Source organism: Bison bison, unplaced genomic scaffold (assembly GCF_000754665.1).
Source record: "Bison bison bison isolate TAMUID 2011002044 unplaced genomic scaffold, Bison_UMD1.0 scf7180017864308, whole genome shotgun sequence".
Lineage (NCBI taxonomy): Eukaryota > Metazoa > Chordata > Mammalia > Artiodactyla > Bovidae > Bison > Bison bison.
In genome coordinates this window covers 956,921-976,973 of record NW_011494880.1, presented here as the reverse complement: position 1 = coordinate 976,973, position 20,053 = coordinate 956,921, and the positions used below count along the sequence as shown (strand labels likewise).

At 36.8% G+C, this 20,053-nt stretch overlaps 1 protein-coding gene across 1 annotated transcript in view; it reads left to right on the top strand.

The window, feature by feature from the left end:
* The first annotated feature begins 868 nt into the window (after nucleotides 1–868).
* The window catches only part of LOC104997415 (sulfotransferase 1 family member D1), a 23,911-nt gene continuing 4,726 nt past the window's right edge, over nucleotides 869–20,053 (top strand). Inside the window, exons 1-5 of the mRNA XM_010852139.1 lie at nucleotides 869–1,016; nucleotides 7,785–7,910; nucleotides 8,707–8,804; nucleotides 12,703–12,829; nucleotides 14,274–14,368. Of these exons, the coding sequence (XP_010850441.1) occupies nucleotides 869–1,016; nucleotides 7,785–7,910; nucleotides 8,707–8,804; nucleotides 12,703–12,829; nucleotides 14,274–14,368 (594 nt within the window). The remainder of the gene's footprint in view (nucleotides 1,017–7,784; nucleotides 7,911–8,706; nucleotides 8,805–12,702; nucleotides 12,830–14,273; nucleotides 14,369–20,053) is intronic.

Here is a 20,053-nt window from a genome sequence, read left to right as displayed (position 1 = left end):
TGGAGTCCCACTTTTTTTTTTTTTTCTTTTTCTTCTTCTGTTACCTTTATTTCTAGTTTCAAATCCAGAAAATCATTTCAAGAGCTTCCAGTCTATGTTTTCTTCTATGAGGTTTATGGTTTTAGGTCTTCCATTAGAGTCTTCAATCCATCTTGAGTTAAGTTTTGTGTATGGTGTAAGATAATGGTACCATTTCATTCTTTTGCCTGTAGTTGTTCAGTTTTCCCAACATTATTTCATAAAAAGATTCTCCTTTCCCTACTGTATATTCTTGGCTCTTCCATTGTAAATTACTTGACCATGCAATGCATTGGTGGAGCACTGTGGTTAAGACACGTTCTCCTGACTTTAAAGTTCAGTAGCTTTATTATAATGGCACCCCACTCCAGCACTCTTGCCTGGAAAATCCCATGGATGGAGGAGCCTGGTAGGCTGCAGTCCATGGGGTCACTAAGAGTCAGACACGACTGAGCAATTTCACTTTCACTTTTTCACTTTCATGCATTGGAGAAGGAAATGGCAACCCACTCCAGTGTTCTTGCCTGGAAAATCCCAGGGACAGGGGAGCCTGATGGGCTGCTGTCTATGGGGTCGCACAGAGTCGGACACGACTGAAGTGACTTAGCAGCAGTAGCAGCAGCTTTATTATTTAACATAAACATGTAAATGAATTGTGTGATACCTCTTTAGTTTTTATAATACCTTCTTATGCCACTGATTCATAATGCAGAGTCTTGTGACTAGGCTACTTGATCTAGAGTACTGAAATATCACTTTATTTAATACAATATTAACTTGTTTCTTAATTTGATTGATGTGGTTAAAACAAAGACCTGCTCCTCTTTGCTTAAAATCTAGTCTTTCAAAAATGGACAGCAAGCTGGATATATTCAGGAGGGAGTTGGTGGATGTTCAGGGCATCCCTCTTTTTTGGAGCATTGTTGAGGAGTGGTCCCAGGTGGAGTCATTTGAAAATCGACCAGATGACCTTCTGATCACCACCTATCCCAAATCTGGTAAGATCTTTTCATTTATTTGTACTAGCTGATTGGCTATTGATCCACCTGTGTAAGCCCAATGATCGACAGATCACTTGACAAGGGGATATCTGGAGCAGCTGTGGGACAGTTTTAAGTTATACAAAGTCACTTCTTATTTTGAAAGGTCTGCAACTGAGTGGAGGCTATATCCGAGTGGAAATTAATGCTATTGGAATTTCTTTTTAAAGTCAAGCAAAAACAAACTACACAGATAAAGAATTTAAGAATATTAGAATACATATGCACACATAAACTTTCTATACAAGTTAATGTTTAAATATTTTGCTTATTTTAATACTCAAACATATTTTGTAAAACAGTGTTTTGCTATTTCAAACGTATTTATTTTGTGAATATGTTTAGAAGTATTTTGACCTGAGACCAAACTAGGGTGGAGGTAATGAAGATAATGGCAACCTCCTACAAAAGGTCCCTTGCACGCACTGATGCACTTAGTGCCCCTGACCTTGCAGCAGTCCAATAAGAACTGGACATGGAACAATAGACTGGTTTCAAATCGGGAAAGGAGTACACCAAGGCTGTATATTGTCACCCTGCTTATTTAATTATATACAGAATACCTCATGAGAAATGCCGGGCTGAATGAAGCACAAGCTGGAATCAAGATTGCCGGGAGAAATATCAATAACCTCAGATACACAGATAACACCACCTTTAAGGCAGATAGTGAAGGAGAACTAAAGAACCTCTTGATGAAAGTGAAAGAGGAGAGTGAAAAAGTTGGCTTAAAGCTCAACATTCAGAAAACTAAGATCATGGCATCTGGTCCCATCACTTCATAGCAAATAGATGGGGAAATAATGGAAACAGTGACTTTACTCTTTTGGGCTCCAAAATAATTACAGATGGTGACTGCAGCCATGAAACTAAAAGACACTTGCTCCTTGGAAGAAATGCTATGGCCAAACTAGACAGTATATTAAAAAGCAGAGACATAACTTTGCCAACAAAGGTCCATCTAGTCACAGCTATGGTTTTTCCAGTAGTCATGTATGGATGTGAGAGTTGGACTATAAAGAAAGCTGAGCACCAAAGAATTGATGCTTTTGAACTGTGGTGTTGGAGAAGACTCTTGAGAGTCCCTTGGACTGCAAGGAGATCCAACCAGTCCATCCTAAAGGGGATCAGTCCTGAATATTCATTGGAAGGACTGATCCTGTAGCTGAAACTCCAATACTTTGGCCACCTGATGCAAAGATCTAACTCATTGGAAAGGACCCTGATGATGGGAAAGATTGAAGATGAGAGGAGAAGGTGACGACAAAGGATGAGATGGTTGGATGGCATCACTGCCCTGATGGCCATGAGTTTGAGCAAACTCTGGGAGAAGGTGAAGGACAGGGAAGCCTGGCATGCTGCAGTCCATGAAGTCACAAAGAGTCGGACATGGCTGAGAGACTGAACTGAACTGAATTTAGAAGTATTTTGCTCTAAGCAAAATACCTTCTCACTTTAGTACACAATTTCAGAAAGGAGAGTTTAATATAACAATAAAAATCAATAATTTTTAACTTCCCTAGTGGTTCAGTGGTTAAGAATCTCCTTGCCAATGCAGGGGACATGAGTTGCATCCCTGGTTCTGAAAGATTACATGTGTAATGGAGCCACTAAGCTCATGATCCACAATTACTGAGCCCGAACTCTAGAGCCTATATGCTGCAACTCTTGAGCCTGCATTCTGCAACTGCTGAAGCACACACACCCAGGGCCTGTGCTCTGCAACAAGAGAAGCCACTGTGGTGAGAAGCCCATGCACCACAACAAAGAGTGGCCCCAACAAAGACCCAAGATGGCTAAAAATAATGTAAGCAAATAACTTTTTTAAAAGAATCAATATCTTGTATTTCTCAAAAACATATATGACTGAATCACTTTGTTGTACACATGAAACTAACACAATATTTTAAATCAACCATACTTCAATTAAAAAATGTGTATTCCTTCAGATCTTTTTATGATAGCTTTCCACTTTACCAGTGTTAGATATATAGAAAGGTATCAGAGAGATGAGGCTCTCTCTTGCCTTTTATCCAGTTAATTTACTTGCACTCATAATCAACCAACTGTCCTGACTACAGAACTCTCTAAAGTCAATTTTCCTTTATATTCCTGCTTCATTTCTTAAAAGAATTGAGGAAAATAAAATTTTAATAAGTATACTGACTACCGATCTTTTTTTTAGATTATAAATATTAAAACTACCTCAAAGCTATATGTTACAGGTCCTAGGAGGAAAGCCCTGCAAAGCTTGGGGGATTCTAATGTGCCAAAATTACAAACATTGCATGAGAATATAGGGTTCCTACTAGGAAGTAAACAAATGTATTATGCAGACCTTCATAGACATGAAAAATATGTTTCTTTTAGCAAAAGCTTGCTTTTCCTTTCTCTTGTCACTATTATAGAAAAGAGCTGTACACCAAGCTCAAATTGTTTAGGACCAAATCTACTTTACATTTCTTTGTTGAAGTATAAGCTTAGGAAAGGAAATATAGTCACTGATAACATATGTGTTCTTTTGTTTCTGCTTTTTTTGATATATTCACAAGCAGCAATACATTAAGTCAACTTTTGTTTTGTTTTATTTTTAATTTTTATTGGAGTGCAGTTGATTTACAATGTGTTAGTTTTGGGTATATAGCACAGTGAATCAATTATACATATATTCACTCTTTTTTTTAGATTCTTCTTCCCTATAGATCATTACAGAGTATTGAGTTGAGTTCCCTGTGCTATATGGTAGATCTTTATTAGGTATCACTCTTCTATATACTATATATTTATATATATAAATATATAATACTGTGCATATATCAATTTATCCCTCGCTCCCCCTTTTCCCCCTAGTAACCATAAGTTTGCTTTCTACATCTGTGATCCTGTTTCTGTTTTGTAAATAAGCTCACTTTTACTGTTTTTGTTGTTGTTGTTATTTAGATTCCATATATAAGTGATAACATATGGTGTCTGTCTTTGTCTGACTTACTTAACTCAGTATGTCAATCTCTAGGTCTATCCATGTTGCTGTAAATTGAATTATTTCATTGTTTTTAATGGTTAGCCCATAGTCCATTGTGTATATGTACTGCACCTTCTTTATCCATTTCTCAGTTGATAGACATGTAGGTTGTTGTATATATATACTACAGTAGGAATAGTCCATTGTATTAGACCACTAGTCCTCCCCAGGTGGTGCTAGTGGTAAAGAACCTGCCTGCCAATGCAGGAGACATAAAAGCTGTGAGTTTGATCCCTGGTCAGGAAGATCCCCTGGAGGAGGGCATGGCAATCCATTCCAGTATTCTTGCCTGGAGAATCCCATGGACAGAAGAGCCTGGCAGGCTACACACAGTAGAATCGCAGAGTTGGACACGACTAAAGCAACTTAGCATGCACACATATATGTGCTACATAGCTCAGTGGAATAGTAGTCCATTGTATATATGTGTTATATCTTCTTTATCCATTCTTCTGTTGATGGACATGTAGGTTGCTTTTATGTCCTGGCTATTGTAAACATAGTGCTGCAATGAACACTAGCTGCATGTATCTGTTCAGATTATAATTTTCTCTGGATATATTGGACAAATATATATACTGCAGAAATATAAATCAATGGAATAGGATAGAAAGCCCAGAGACACATCAACACACCTATAGTCACCTAATCTATGACAAAGGAAGCAAGAGTATACAATGGAGAAGAGATAGTCTTTTCAATAAATGGTTCTGGGAAAACTGAAAAACTACATGTAAACAAAGAAATTAGAATACTTCTTAACACCACACAAAAACATAAACTCAAAATGGATCAAAGATCTAAAGGTGAGGCTGGATACTATAAAACTCTTTAAGGTAAATAGGCAGAATACTCTCAGACATAAATTTTAGCAGGATCTTTTCTGAGTCATCTCCTAGGATAATGAAAATAAAAACAAAAATAAACAAATGGAACCTAATTAAACTGAAAAGCATTTGCACAGCAAAGGAAATATAAACAAAATGAAAAGATAGCCTTCACAGTGAGAGAAAATACAGTATTTACAAAAGAAACAACCAACAAGGGATTAATCTCCAAAATACGCAAAAAACTCATGCAGCTCAAAAAAAAAAAAACAAAACAAAAACAATAACCTAACCATTTGTTAATTTTTGTTTTTATTTCCACTACTCAAGGAGGTGTATCAAAAATGATCTTGCTGCAATTTATGTCTGCTGCTGCTAAGTCGCTTCAGTCGTGTCCGACTCTGTGCGACCCCATAGACGGCAGCCCACTAGGCTCCTCTGTCCCTGGGATTCTCCAGGCAAGAATACTGGAGTGGGTTGCCATTTCCTTCTCCAATGCCTGAAAGTGGAAAGTGAAAGTGAAGTCGCTCAGTTGTGCCTGACTCTTAGTGACCCCATGGACTGGATCCCACCAGGCTCCTCCATCCATGGGATTTTCCAGGCAAGAGTACTGGAGTGGGGTGCCATTGCCTTCTCCAATTTATGTCTGAGAGTGTTTTAATTATGTTTTCCTTTAAGAGTTTTAAAGTATCCAGCCTTACATTTAGGTCTTCAATCCATTTTAAATTTATTTTTGTATATGGTGTTAAGGGGGCTTCCCTGGTGGCTCAGTGATTAAAAAAAAATCCACCTGTCAATGAAGGAGATGCAGATTCAATCCCTGGGTCTGGAAGATCTCCTGGAGAAGGAAATGGCAACCCACTCCAATATTCTTGCCTGGGAAATCCCACGGAGAGAGGAACCTGGCAGGCTACAGTCCATGGAGCCTGTTGGGCTACAGTCCATCACAAAGAGTTGGGCATGACTTAGCAACAAACAACAATAACAAATGATATTTGGGAGCATACTAAAGACGATTTTTGGAAGCTACCATTATTCAAACAGTTCATCTATGAAAGGAATCCTTGAAGGTGAACTTTTTCTGGCATAGTAAGAGCTAAATGGCTTCATATAAATTAATCCTACACTCTTTATTCCTGTTATTTTCTTTTTAGTTCATTTCCTTTACAATCTATTGAGATTACATCTTAAAATTACTAATATTTGGTGCCCTGTTGATTTTTTTATAAAAAGTTTCAAGTTAATGAACTCATTAATGAGCTAAACCATATGCTATTTTTTTCAAATATTGTGGAAAGTAAACATTTACAGTTCAAACCATAAGTTGGCATCTTTTTCAATCAGATTTCATTGGCCACCATTTGAACCACCCACTAATAGGAAATAAAATGTTCTATATTGTACTTTGGCATTTAGGTCTCTTTTTCTCCCCCTCATGAATCATTGCTTAAGCCAAAACCATTTGCTGTCATTTAGTCACTAAGTTGTGTCTGAATCTTTGCGACCCCGTGGAGCGTAGGCCACCAGGCATCTCTGTCCATGGGATTTCCCAGGAAAGAATACTGCAGTGAGTTGCCACTTCCTTCTCCAGGGTATCTTCCTGATAGAAGGATCAAATCTGCATTTCCTGAAATATCAGGCAGATTCTTTACCACATGAGGGAAGCCCAAGCCGAAATCAGACCAAGCAACAAAATGTTCAAGGGTGATAATGATTTGACTCATCTTTTTCTTAGTACTATAATTGTCTATGTAGAAGGATAGAGGAGAGAGACCCATGCTCATGATGTAGGGACAAGGAAGAGGAAGAGTTGTCCACAAGAAAGGACTGAATAGTAAGGAAGTCTAAAGTACTCAAAATTGCATCTACAGACAGATCATTCTTCAGAAATGCTGTGTGCACAGATCAGTTATTTAATTTGTATATTTAGTTTTGATCTACGATTATGCAATTTAGAGACTATCATTACACACTGGGTAAAGAGGAAGAGGATAGAAACAATTAATAAAGTATTTTTCTCCGAGGTACTACGATGTTTGTTTTGTTTGTTTGTTTAGCAGTGCCTCAACACCCTGATCATTGAGTGCCGTAGACAATTGGGTAGACTATATTCTCATACACTTAGGTCCATTTCTCAAAAGACCAGTGAGGCACAATCTCAGAAGATCAGAGTGACTTGGTCTGCCCTGCTCATTCAGAATCCATTGTCTTTTGTTGATGAATGACACGTGAGTCTCTATGGATGCATTTACAATGTCTTGTTTCCCTTGTTCACCATTCCACCAAATGTTGAACATTTTTACCTGAAGTGCTCTTTTGTCCCCCAAACTAATAATCTTTTTAGTTAAATAGGAAATATACAAGTTTCTGGTCAGATTCACTAAATGTGACTAATTCCCTCATCCATTTCACCCAGGAGGGTATGCTATTGCTATTTAAATTCTGTCTCCTTAAAAAGTCATGCTTACGTCCTTTGCCTGCCTTACTCTTATGGTTATTTTAATCAGATTTTAGACATATAGATACACATACATACATATGTACACAATACATATGTATATGTTCAAGATAGATACTGATATCTCCTAAGAAAAGAGATACTGATATTTCCTATCTCCTAGGAAAACAAAACGCAAATGAAGAACACTTTTTTTTTTAATATATTACAGTGCTTCTCTACCTCTATTAACCCTCTCATATACATTTTTTTTTTTCTGTCTCCAGGCTTAGAGATATTGTCTTGTATTTACTTCTTTTTTTTAATTTACTTTTTTTTTTTCTAATTTTATTTTATTTTTAAACTTTACATAATTGTATTAGTTTTGCCAAACATTTTAACACAGAAGTTTTGAGTTTCTTTGATTCTTTTTTCCTCAGGAACAACCTGGATTAGTGAAATATTGGATTTGATCTATAACAATGGGGATGCGGAGAAATGTAAAAGAGATGCAATATACAAACGAGTGCCATTCATGGAATTAATAATTCCAAGACTTACAAATGGTTATATCTCTTAATGTTCCTTTTCTGTATAGGATTAAATCCCTATTTTTGTGGTGTTTGAAAGTGTTGTGATGGAAAATGATACAAATAGAGCTTGCACAGTTGAATCATAAGTGTCTACAATAAAAGAGTAAGAATTTGGCTATGCCAATACCCTTATTATAGTCAACTTATTATCTTCCCAAAGATAATATCTACATATGAGGACATTTTAATGAGTATATTAAAGCTTTCAACATTTAAATAATGTGTGATCATTATATGTAGAAAATTCGGTGTTTGATTCATTATAGAATCGTGTCTACTATTATGTAGCTGATGTTCACAGACTCAAATAAAATGATGATGGGAATATGTGGTTTTTAAAATATTTAAAATTAGTCATGGATCTCATGGCTTAATTTGATTTTAAGATTTGAATATAAAAAAGCTGGAAAGAGGTTTTGAAGTCCTGTAGTTAAATTTTCCCATACTGTAAATAAATAAAAGAGGAAGATAAATGAAGGAAAAACTTGGACAACTAGCACTTGACTTACTGCCTCAGCAAGCCTTTTATCTGAGGATTTATAGACACTTATAAAGATAATAAGCCCCATTATTTACAAATAAAAAATCCTAGCTCACCAGAATTTATCTGTTTTTACTTTATTGTGGATCTCAGAAGTATATGAGGATATGCAGTCATATATCCATTTCAAGTCACATAGTGGAATTAATGTTTACAAAGTCTTAGGTTATATTTTAATTAACCTTATGATTCCATATTTAAAATGTAGTTTAACTTTTACGCTTGCAGGTGTTGAGGACTTGAATGACATGCAGTCTCCTAGATTAGTGAAAAAACACCTACCTGTCCAACTTCTCCCTTCTTCATTTTGGAAAAATAACTGCAAGGTAGCAAATTTTTAAACAGCAAACTTTATGTTGTGATTACTTTGACTAATTATGCAGAAATTAAGATGGGAAATTGCAATCCCTGGATAAATCATTGAAAAAATAATAATTTTGTCCATATATCCCAAGGATCAAAATAATACCACTGGACACAAGTGCTATAGATAAAGGATTATTCTCAGTGCCCAAACACTGAGAATCACTCAGGCTTTCTTGTTTCTAAAATGCCTTCTTGTCTAAATCCCTTCACTCATTGCTTTTAAACAATGGATATTTAGATAATCCAGAACTCCTTCATTAACTCAGTATAATTTTAATTTACCAATATGAACTTATATATAATTTATAACATACAGCATATTATAATTTATAACATTTCCCTGATGGCTCAGTGGTAAAGAATCCACCTGCCAAGTAGAAAAGGGAGGTTGGATCCCTGGGTTGAGAAAATTCCCTTGAGGAGGAAATGGCAACCCACTCCAGTATTTTGGCAGGGGAAATCCCATGGAGAGAGGAGCCTAGTGGGCTGCAATCCATAGGGGTGGCAAAAGAACTGGACATAACTTAGTGACTAAACAACAGCAAAATATTACATTGCAGGTTTAGCTAACTACTATATTATGGATTTCACTGGTTGCTCAATGGTAAAGAATCTGCCTGCCAATATGAGACACTGGTTCAATCCCTGGGTCAGGAAGATCCCCTGGTGAAGGAACTGGCAACTCACTCCAGTATTCTTGCCTGGGAAATCCAGTGGACAAAAGAGCCTAGGGGGCTACAATCTATGGGGTTGGACATGACTTACAACAATGGACTTGTTGTAACAATAACAATGGATTTGTTTCAAGCTACCTTTTTAATAAGTATTTTAATTCATGTAATGTTTATAGTGGAAAGTACATAAATGCTAAGGATATGGATTGACGAGTTTTCATAAAGTGAGCATACCCATGAAATTAGACCCCAGAACAAGAAATTGACCAAGGAATTAAATGAGGAATAGAGCCAGATAAAGCTCTATTCCTGTGCATTTCCAGACAGGAACCCATCCCCATTTGCAGAGATAATCATTATTTGTGAATGTTTTCATCATAAAGTGATTTGCCTGTTTTTCTTGTAAAGTTATTCTCTTGAATGTTTCAGTTCAGTCAGTTCAGTCGCTCAGTCGTGTCCAACTTCTTTGCGATCCCATGAATTGCAGCACTCCAGGCCTCCCTGTCCATCAACTCCCGGAGTTCACTCAGACTCATGTTCATCGAGTCAGTGATGCCACTCAGCCATCTCATCCTCTGTCGTCCCCTTCTCCTCCTGCCCTCAATCTCTCACAGCATCAGAGTCTTTTCCAATGAGTCAACTCTTCGAATGAGGTGGCCAAAATACTGGAGTTTCACCTTTAGCTTATTCCATTTAATGTAATATCTGTGGGATCAATTCTTACCATACTTGTTATTTTGCTTTTGTCTTGGTTCCCTTAATATAGACCTGTTTACATCATAAATTGTGGTATCATGAGCAAAAGTAGCTCACTAGAGATGCAAATTCTCAGGCCCAAATCCAACCTACTGAATCAGAAATTATGGGCTTAGGGTCTAGCAATCTGAGTTTTAATAAGACCTCCAAGCATATTTGGTTCATATTAACATTTGAGAACCACTGATGTTAGGCATTCTAATATGTACACGTGAATATTCCACAAATTACTTATTCATGGTATAATTGATGGACAGTTGCGTTGTTGTTTATTGTCAGTAATAAAAATAGTTCTGCAGTGCACATTCTTATGCAAATATAAAATAGCACATATATGTATACATTTCTCTTAGTTACATATCTTGGGATAGTACTGCATCTTAAAGTATGCATTTGTCCAGCTTTAGAAAAAAATTTTCCAATTTCTTTTCCAAGCATATGCACTAGTGTACACTTTGATCAGTAGTATATGAGTCTAAGTTCTCCATGTCCTCATCAATCCAAAATATAGCTAAAAATACTTACTTTTAGCCATACTGGTAAATGGTGGCAAACTGGTGGCATCTCATTGTGGTTTTACTTTATATTTCCCTAATGATTAATTATTCCAAGCAACTTTACATAGCTTTAGATTTAGATATCATAGATAGATAATATATATATATATATATATCTCTATAGATAGATAGATAGATAGATAGATATAAACATGAAAAAATAATTACATATCAGCAAGGTAAGTGCCAGTACATGAAGTAAAGATTCTTTGGGGCAAAGTAGTCTCTCTCTCTCTCTGGCTATGCTGCACAGCTTGCAGCAACTTAGTTCCTAAACCAGGGATAGAACCCCATGCCCCCTGCAGTGGAAGCACAGGGTCCTAACCACTGGACTACAAGGGAAGTCCTGAAAGAAGTCTCATAAAAGAAGGAAAATTTTCATCAACATCTTAAAGAAAAAGTAGGAGATTTTCAGATTAACGAGGTCAGTTTAGAAAAAGAAAACTATATGTACATAGCCTAACATGTGAAACAGCAAGGCATGAGGCAGATTCCACAAATGGTTTAATGTGGTTGGAAAATGAATCTGGAAAGCTAGACAGTCACCAGACCTGTAGATCTGAGAAATGTGTTTAGAGCATGTCTTTATCACTACATCTTTAATAGAATGAGCAAAACAGCTGTTGTTTTTCAGCTGTAGTTTTTCTTTTGAAAAATTGATTGATTATACTTATGTTATCCAAAATGTCTTTGTATGTGTGTTTGTGTCTACCTTTGTTTTTCATTCAAAATCTAATTAAAACAAATGTGATAAGGAAGTAAGGATATAGTTTATCATCTTAAATCTTGAAGTAAAAACTCATAGAAACTCCCAGAAATACCTTGGTATTAGGAGAATTGGGGAATATCTCTGAGAGCCTTTTTCTACATTTCTATCTCACAGACTTCATTAAAGAAATAGAAGGGGTGATAAGAAAGCAGTTGATTCACCACCATGGTCTCTCAGTATTGAAACAGAAATCAATTGAGAATATTTGCAAAGTTTAGTATTTTCTCAAAAAATTGTATCAGCAACAGAGTCCAAGCTCTAAACTTTTGAAAAATCCCTCTCCATTCATGTCACTTCTTTCTTCTTTCTAAGCCTGTCCAGAATACGAGAACTACCAGTGGTATGGGATTATAAAAGTTCCCATTTCCTTTCTCCATCAGTTGGAAAAGAAGAAGAAAGCTCAGATTCTGTTTAGATGAAAGGAGATTTCTTCCTGAAATACATTTTTACTTAGAAATATATTTACTGCATAAGTGGCTAGGGCTTTAGTGTTTTCAGGTGTGCTTTTACAGGGGATAAGTAGGCTTAATGGACTTCATAGGATTTTCCAGCAAGGCATAGCAATATCACTTTTATTGGGAAATGTATTCAAAATGTCTGCCTTCAAACATACTTGGCATCTTAATACATAAATTTTACTCCCATGTCAATCATTATAAACAGCAATGATCGTTATGTACATTGATTAAATGTACCCAAATAATAGTTTCTTTTCAATAAAAGGTAAGGTGTTTTTTCAGCTTTATAAACTTGCTTTTTCCTTTCATTATTAGTTTTAACAAGTTATACAGAGAAATATTCTCAATTTAAGAGCAAGGTTATTTCTTTCTTAAAATTCAATATTTACTGTAATTCTTATTATACTTGGTTTTCCATATGTTAAGAGATGCTCTTCTTTTGAAAGACTAAAGACAAATCAGGGAAGTGAGATATGAGAAGTTTTTGTGTTATATATAGTCATGAATATACTATGTCAGAATATAAATATAAAGCTTAGGTTATGATTAAAAAAAGGAAAATAAACATTCTGCCAGGGTAAGCAAAAAAATACAAGTGATTAAAGAATATAAATGAAATGATGATTTTCCCTATCTCCCCACAGATGGTCTATGTGGCATGGAATGCTAAAGATGTAGCCATGTCTTACTATTATTTTTACCAAATGGCAAAAATGCATCCAGATCCTGGTACCTGGGAGGAATTCCTAGATAAATTCATGACTGGAAAGGGTGAGTCTAAATCTTATTTTAATGATAGAGTTCCATTGTGAAAAATCTTTTTACAAGGAGATATAAGGTTTAAATACAAATTTTATATTTATTATACACCTAATATATGCCCAACATTCTACTAGTGTATGAAGAAGATAGACAAAGCAAAAGATAAAACATATAGTCTCTTCCCTTTAAAGACTTTTGGGGAATATGAGACTTACAGAGTCATCAATCCTAAGTCTCTGTTTTGCTACTGCTTAGTGACCACTGAGAAGCACTTTCTTACTGTCCCTCCCCTTGTATTGTTTTGATTTTGTACATTTCTTTTGGACTTCCTTTCCTCTACCATTCCTCCATTTTTATTATATAAACTGGAAATTCTTGAGTGAAAATTTTATATTCAAGTCTTTGTTCTTCTACAGAGCCTCTTTTAGGAAACATATTCATGCCTATGGTAGTAACTCTATGCTTCTTCCACATCCCATTCCTAACCTCTCAATCCCTGTCTTTCTCTCCCTCTCCCTCTCCTATGAACTTCAATACCACTTACCTTCTGTGCTACTTAGTATCTGCCATCTTGCTCTTGTAATTTTAGTTTTATTTATTTGTAGCTGTATCTTTTTTGCTAGGCCTGTCGTAGAAAAGTGCCACAGACTGAATGGCTTAAACAACTCACATTTATTTTCTCACAGTTCTGAAGGTTAGACGTTCAAGATAAAGGTGTACTCAGGGTTGATTTCTGAGGCTTTTCTTCTTGTCTTGTAGGTGACCATCTTCTCCCTATGTCTTCATATGGTCTCATTGGACATGTTTGTTGTTATTTCCTGATGACCTCTGAACCTCCTTTAGGGTCATCCTTGAAGAAAGAAGCATGTTCGCAGCCACATGGCTCTATTGGTCTATTTCTTGCCTGTAGGGACCCAGAAGTCTAACAGTCTTCTCACATTTCATCCTGCCACCGTCCCTTCAGTGCAAACTGGCAGTGTTTTCACTGTGATAACTAATTGTATTTTTAAGTCACACACTGAACCTCTTTGATGAATGCTGCCAATCACATCCTTGGTGTTTTTTCCAGAGTATGCTTTCTCAGATCCTTTTTCAATATGGATAAGCTGAGAATTTTCTAAATCTTCAATTTCTAGTTCCTTTTTGCCTAATAACTACTTCTTCAGTTTATTTCCAAAATCAGTTGTAGTCTGAAGTACTAGTGATTGGGACTTCAACATAAGAATTTGAGGGGACACAATTCATCATGTAACAGAAGTATTTCATCCTTTCTAAGATTGTAAGTTGGGTGAGAACAGGAATTATTTGATATGTTTCTCTTATCCTACCACCCCTCATTCCTGAACTAATAAGTAATCATACTGATGTGTGAGGATGACTGGGAATAATGTTGAACAATTCTTTACTTCATGTAAATATTTTAATTATGTGATCATTTTATGTCTCAATTTAGTGGCTTTTGGTTCTTGGTATGACCATGTTAAGGGCTGGTGGGAGAAGAAAAAAGATTATCGCAAACTTTATCTGTTTTATGAAGACATGAAACAGGTAAGAGCAAACTACTATTTCTTCATTTTTAAGGAAACTTAAGATTCATCTTTGTATCACACTTTCTTTTCTTTTTGATCTATAAATATGAGTAATCTGTGTGTGCTAAGTCACTTCATTCTTTTCGGACTCTTTGCAACCCTATGGACTGGAAGCATTCAGGAACTAGACCACTCAGGTATGACCTAAATCAAATCCCTTATGAGTATACAGTGGAAGTGATAAGCAGATTCAAAGGAGTAGATCTAATAGAGTGCCTGAAGAACTATGGATGGAGGTTCGTGACATTGTACAGGAGGCAGTGATCAAAACCATCACCATGGAAAAGAAATGAAAAAAGGCAAAATGGTTGTCTGAGTAGGCCTTACAAATAGCTATGAAAAGAAAAGAAGTGAAAGGCAAAGGAGAAAAGGAAAGATATACCCATTTGAATGCAGAGTTCCAAAGAATAGCAAGGAGAGATAAGGAAGCCTTCCTCAGCGATCAGTGCAAAGAAATAGAGGAAAACAATAGAATGGGAAAGACTAGAGATCTCTTCAAGAAAATTAGAGATACCAAGGGAACATTTCATGCAAAGATGGGCATAATAAAGGACAGAAATGGTAGGGACCTAACAGAAGCAGAAGATATTAAGAAGAGGTAGCAAGAATACCCAGAAGAACTATACAAAAAAGACCTTCATGATCCAGATAATCATGATGGTGTGATCACTCACCTAGAACCAGACATCTTGGAATGTGAAGACAAGTGGGCCTTAGGAAGCATCACCACAAACAAAGCTAGTGGAGGTGATGGAATTCCAGTTGAGCTATTTCAAATGCTAAAAGATAATGCTGTGAAAGCACAGCACTCAATATGTCAGCAAATTTGGAAAACTCAGCAGTGGCCACAGGACTGGAAAAGGTCAGTTTTCATTCCAATCCCAAAGAGAGGCAATGTCAAAGAATGCTTAAACTACTGCACAATTGCACTCATCTCACATGCTAGCAAAGTAATGCTCAAAATTCTCCAAGCCAGGCTTCAACAGTTCATGAACTGTGAACTGCCAGATGTTCAAGCTGGTTTTAGAAAAGGCAGAGGAACCAGAGATCAAATTGCCAACATCTGCTGGATCACTGAAAAAGCAACAGGTTTCCAGAAAATCATTCTGCTTTATTGACTATGCCAAAGCCTTTGACTGTGTGGATCACAACAAACTGTGGAAAATTCTGAAAGAGATGGGAATACCAGACCACCTGACTTGCTTCCTGAGAAATCTGTGTGCAGATCAAGAAGCAACAGTTTGAACTGGACATGGAACAACAGACTGTTTCCAAATCAGGAAAGGAGTACGTCAAGGCTATATTTTGTCACCCTGCTTATTTAACTTATATGTGGAGTATATCATGTGAAATGCCAGGCTGGATGAAGCACAAGCTTTAATCAAGATTGCTGGGAGAAATATCAATAACCTCAGATATGTAGACGATACCACATTTATGGAATAAAGTGAAGAAGAACTAAAGAGCCTCTTGATGAAAGAGGAGAGTGAAATGTTGGCTTAAAACTCAACATTCAGAAAACTAAGATCATGGCATCTGGTCCCATCACTGCATGGCAAATAGATAGAGAAACAATGGAAATAGTGAGAGACTTTATTTTCTTGGTCTCCAAAATCACTGCAGATGGTGACTGCAGCCATGAAATTAAAAAATGCTTGCTCCTTGGAAGAAAAGCTATGACCAATATAGACAGCATATTAAAAAGTAGAGACATTACTTTGCCAATAAAGTTCCATCTAGTCACAGCTATAGTTTTCCCAGTAGTCATGTATGGATGTGAGAGTTGGACTATAAGGAAAGCTGAGTGTCAAAGAATTGATGCTTTTGAACTGTGGTGTTGGAGAGACTCTTGAGCATCCCTTGCACAGCAAGGAGATCCAACCAGTCCATCCTAAAGAAAATCAATCTTGAATATGCATTGGAAAGACTGATACTGAAGCTGAAACTCCAATACTTTGGCCACCTGATGCAAAGAACTGACTCACTGGAAAAGACCCAGATGCTGGGAAAGATTGAAGGCAGGAGAAGGGGGCGACAGGGAATGAGTTGGTTGGATGGCATCACCAACTCAATGGACATGAGTTTGAGTAGGCTCTGGGAGCTGGTGATGAACAGAGAAGTCTGGCATGGTGCAGTCCATGGGGTCTCTAAGAGTCAGACATGACTGAGCGACTAAAATGAACTGAACTGGACCAGAACCCACCAAGTTCCTCTGTCCATGAGACTCTCCAGGCAAGGATAATGAAGTGAGTTGCGATTTTCCTTCTCCAGGGGATCTTTGCCAACCAGGGGTCCAACTGATGTCTCTTAGTCTCTTGCTCTGGGAGGTGATTTGTTTGTTTGTTTGTTTGTTTAATTCTAGTGCCATCTGGCAAGTCCTCATGACTAATCTTCTGTTCTATTAATTCAGCCTTGAAACTTGATCTTTTACTTAATCTACTCCTTTCTGCTAATACTGTCTCCTACTCTAGTTCAGCCAACTGTCTTGATATATTTGAACTAATTTTGCTTCTGTTATTCACTCAGAGAGAATGATCTTCTTAAAATCTGAATCAAAGTATGTCCACTGTCTTCTAATAATCTTTCAATGACTTCTGTCTCTGCTGCTGTTGTTTAGTCACTAAGTTTTGTCCAACACTCTATGACCCCATGGACTTTAGCCCACCAAGCACCTCTATCCATTGAATATTCCAGGCAAGAATACTGGAGTGGGTTGCCATTTCCTTCTTCAGGGTATCTTCCTGATGCAGGGATGAAACCTGTGTCTCCTGCATTGGCAAGTGGATTCTTTAGCCTTGATGAGCCACCAGGGAAGCCCCAAAGTATAAAACATTAAGATAATTTATAGATTTGCACATTATTTAGTTCCTGTCTGTCTCTCCAATCTTTTCTGATGCCATTTTCCATTTCTCAAAAAATTGAGCTTACTTGAAACATTTTTCCTACTATTTTTAGATTAACCTCTTCTCATGTTTCATGTCGTGGGTATTATCTCTCCACAGAGCTCTTTCATGTTCACAAGATCAGATAACTTATCTTTTGTCTACTAAAGTCTCTTTTGCTTCTATTGTTATTTTCATAGTATCAACCACCTCTAATTATTTTATGTATATGTTTATTTATGGTTTTTTAGTCTCCTATACTATTATGGCAAGGATATTGGGGAAGCAATGTAATTTTTATTATGTAATCTCTAAAACATATAACTTTTATTTTTTCTTCTTCAGTTTAATCATTAGCATTGAAAAGAATTCATTCTACAATTTGATTGAAAACTTATCCTGTCCTGATTATTTAGGTAATTCATTTAAGAAATATGTCTCATCTCTTAAATTGAATGTCTCTCAGAGAACCTGTCCACACCTAAATTCCCTTGGATGACTATGATTCATTCATCTCTTATTTGGGAAATCTATTCCACACACATCCCCTAAAGAAACTACCTTACCCACCTAAGGCAATCCTCTCTGGCAGATTTGCTAGTCAAATTCTCAGCTTCCCATGCATCCTGTTCAAACCACTTTGCACTTGCCACTCTGGATTATGGTGTGGTATATTGCCCTAATTATGGGACAAGAAGCAACAAATAGAGATTGAAGATGATAAGCAGTATCTTGAAAGAGAAGTTCCCACATTAGGTCTTAATAAGGTCTTTGAGCTAAGGAAGTTTTGTTTTTGTTGGTTAGTCGCTAAGTCGTGTTTGGCTCTTTGCAACCCCATGGACTGAAGCCTGCCAGATTACTCCATCCATGGGATGTCCCAGGCAAGAATACTGGAGTGGGTTGCCATTTCCTATTCCAAGGAATTTGAATCTTCTCAAATATGGGAGGAGAACCTACATCTTCTGTCAGAAAAAGCTCAAAATTAATCAAGGGTTCCAGTGTCTCTGTTATCAGATCTGCCCGAAATATTACCATTCCAAGCCTTCTCCACCCTTTCCCCTCACTCTTCCACGTACCTTTCACATGATAGACTAGTCACAACTGGGGATTCAACTTTCATAGTAATTCTTCCGCTTGAAGAATTAGGGCGTGTATCTTATTGCTACCATGTTAAGTTATGCAGTTATAAGAAATAGATTCTATTAGAGCCACCACAGAAACTTTCTGGTTCTGTTTCCATGAATTGAGATGGATGTCTTAGGAAAGTGAAAGCTCAGATTGTTTTCTGGCTGATCTCATCAGTTCACTAAGATTATGGCTCTCTGTTTCAGTCTGGTTTAGAGCATTAAGAAGAACACTTCCCCAGTGGGTAGCAGGGCACAAGCTATTTGATCTGAATGCAACTCTTTCATTACACCTAACGTGCTCTTCTAGGTCCAGTCCTGATGCATAGAGAAGGAAAGTCACAAGGAATACATTAAATGGATCTCTCCTCTTCATTATTGTCTCTTTCTCTTCCCTACCACTCCCTGGGCTGGAAAGTGCACAGGTTTTTATTTTACTGTCCTCATATACTCAGACTATCAAAATATCTATATAAGTGTGAGAGGTAGAAAGAATATCTTTTTTCTAATATAAGAGATTTCTCTGAGAGGTATATCTATTCGTTATTTTATCAAGATATAATTGACATATAATATTAGTTTCAGGTGTACAAAAGAATGATTCAATATCTGTCTACAGTATAAAATAACCACCACAATAAGTCTAATTGATATACATCACAACACAGAGTTATATATATATCTTTTCTTGTGATGAGAATTTTTAGATATACTCTCTCTGCAACTTTAAAACTTATAACAGAGTATTATTGAGTATGGTTAACCATTATTCCTAGCCTTAGAAAACTTTCAGCTTTTCACCTTTGAGTATGTTAGCTCTGGATTTATATGTGTCCTTAATTTTACTGATGTATGTTCCTTCTCTATTCCCTTTGTTGGGAGTTCTTAATCATAAATCAGTATTAAATTTTGTCAAATGATTTTTTCTACATCTATTGAGATGATCATGTGATTTATATTCATGATTTTGTTAATGTGATGTATCACATTGATTGATTTGCAGATGTTGAAACATTTATGCATCCCCAGAATAAATCTCACTTGATTATAGCATCAGTTCAGTCCAGTTCAGTCACTCTGTCGTGTCCGACTCTTTGCGACCCCATGAACTGCAGCACGCCAGGCCTCTCTGTCCATCACCAACTCCTGGAGTTCACTCAAATGCACATCCATTGAGTAGGTAATGCCATCCAGCCATCTCATCCTCTGTCATCTCCTTTTCCTCCTGCCCCCAATCCCTCCCAGCATCAAAGTCTTTTCCAATATGTCAACTCTTTGCATGAGGTGGCCAAGAACAGGACTTTCAGCTTTAGCATCATTCCTTCCAAAGAACACCCAAGACTGATCTCCTTTAGAATTGACTGGTTGGATCTCCTTTCTGGGCAAGGGACTCACAAGAGTCTTCTCCAATACCACAGTTCTAAAGTATCAATTCTTCACAGTCCAACTCTCACATCCATACATGACTACTGGAAAAACCATAGCCTTGACTAGATGGACCTTTGTTGGCAAAGTAATGCCTCTGTTTTTGAATGTGCTCTCTAGGTTGGTCATAACTTTCCTTCCAAGGAGTAAGCGTCTTTTAATTTCATGGCTGCTATCACCATCTGCAGTGATTTCGGAGCCCATAAAAATAAA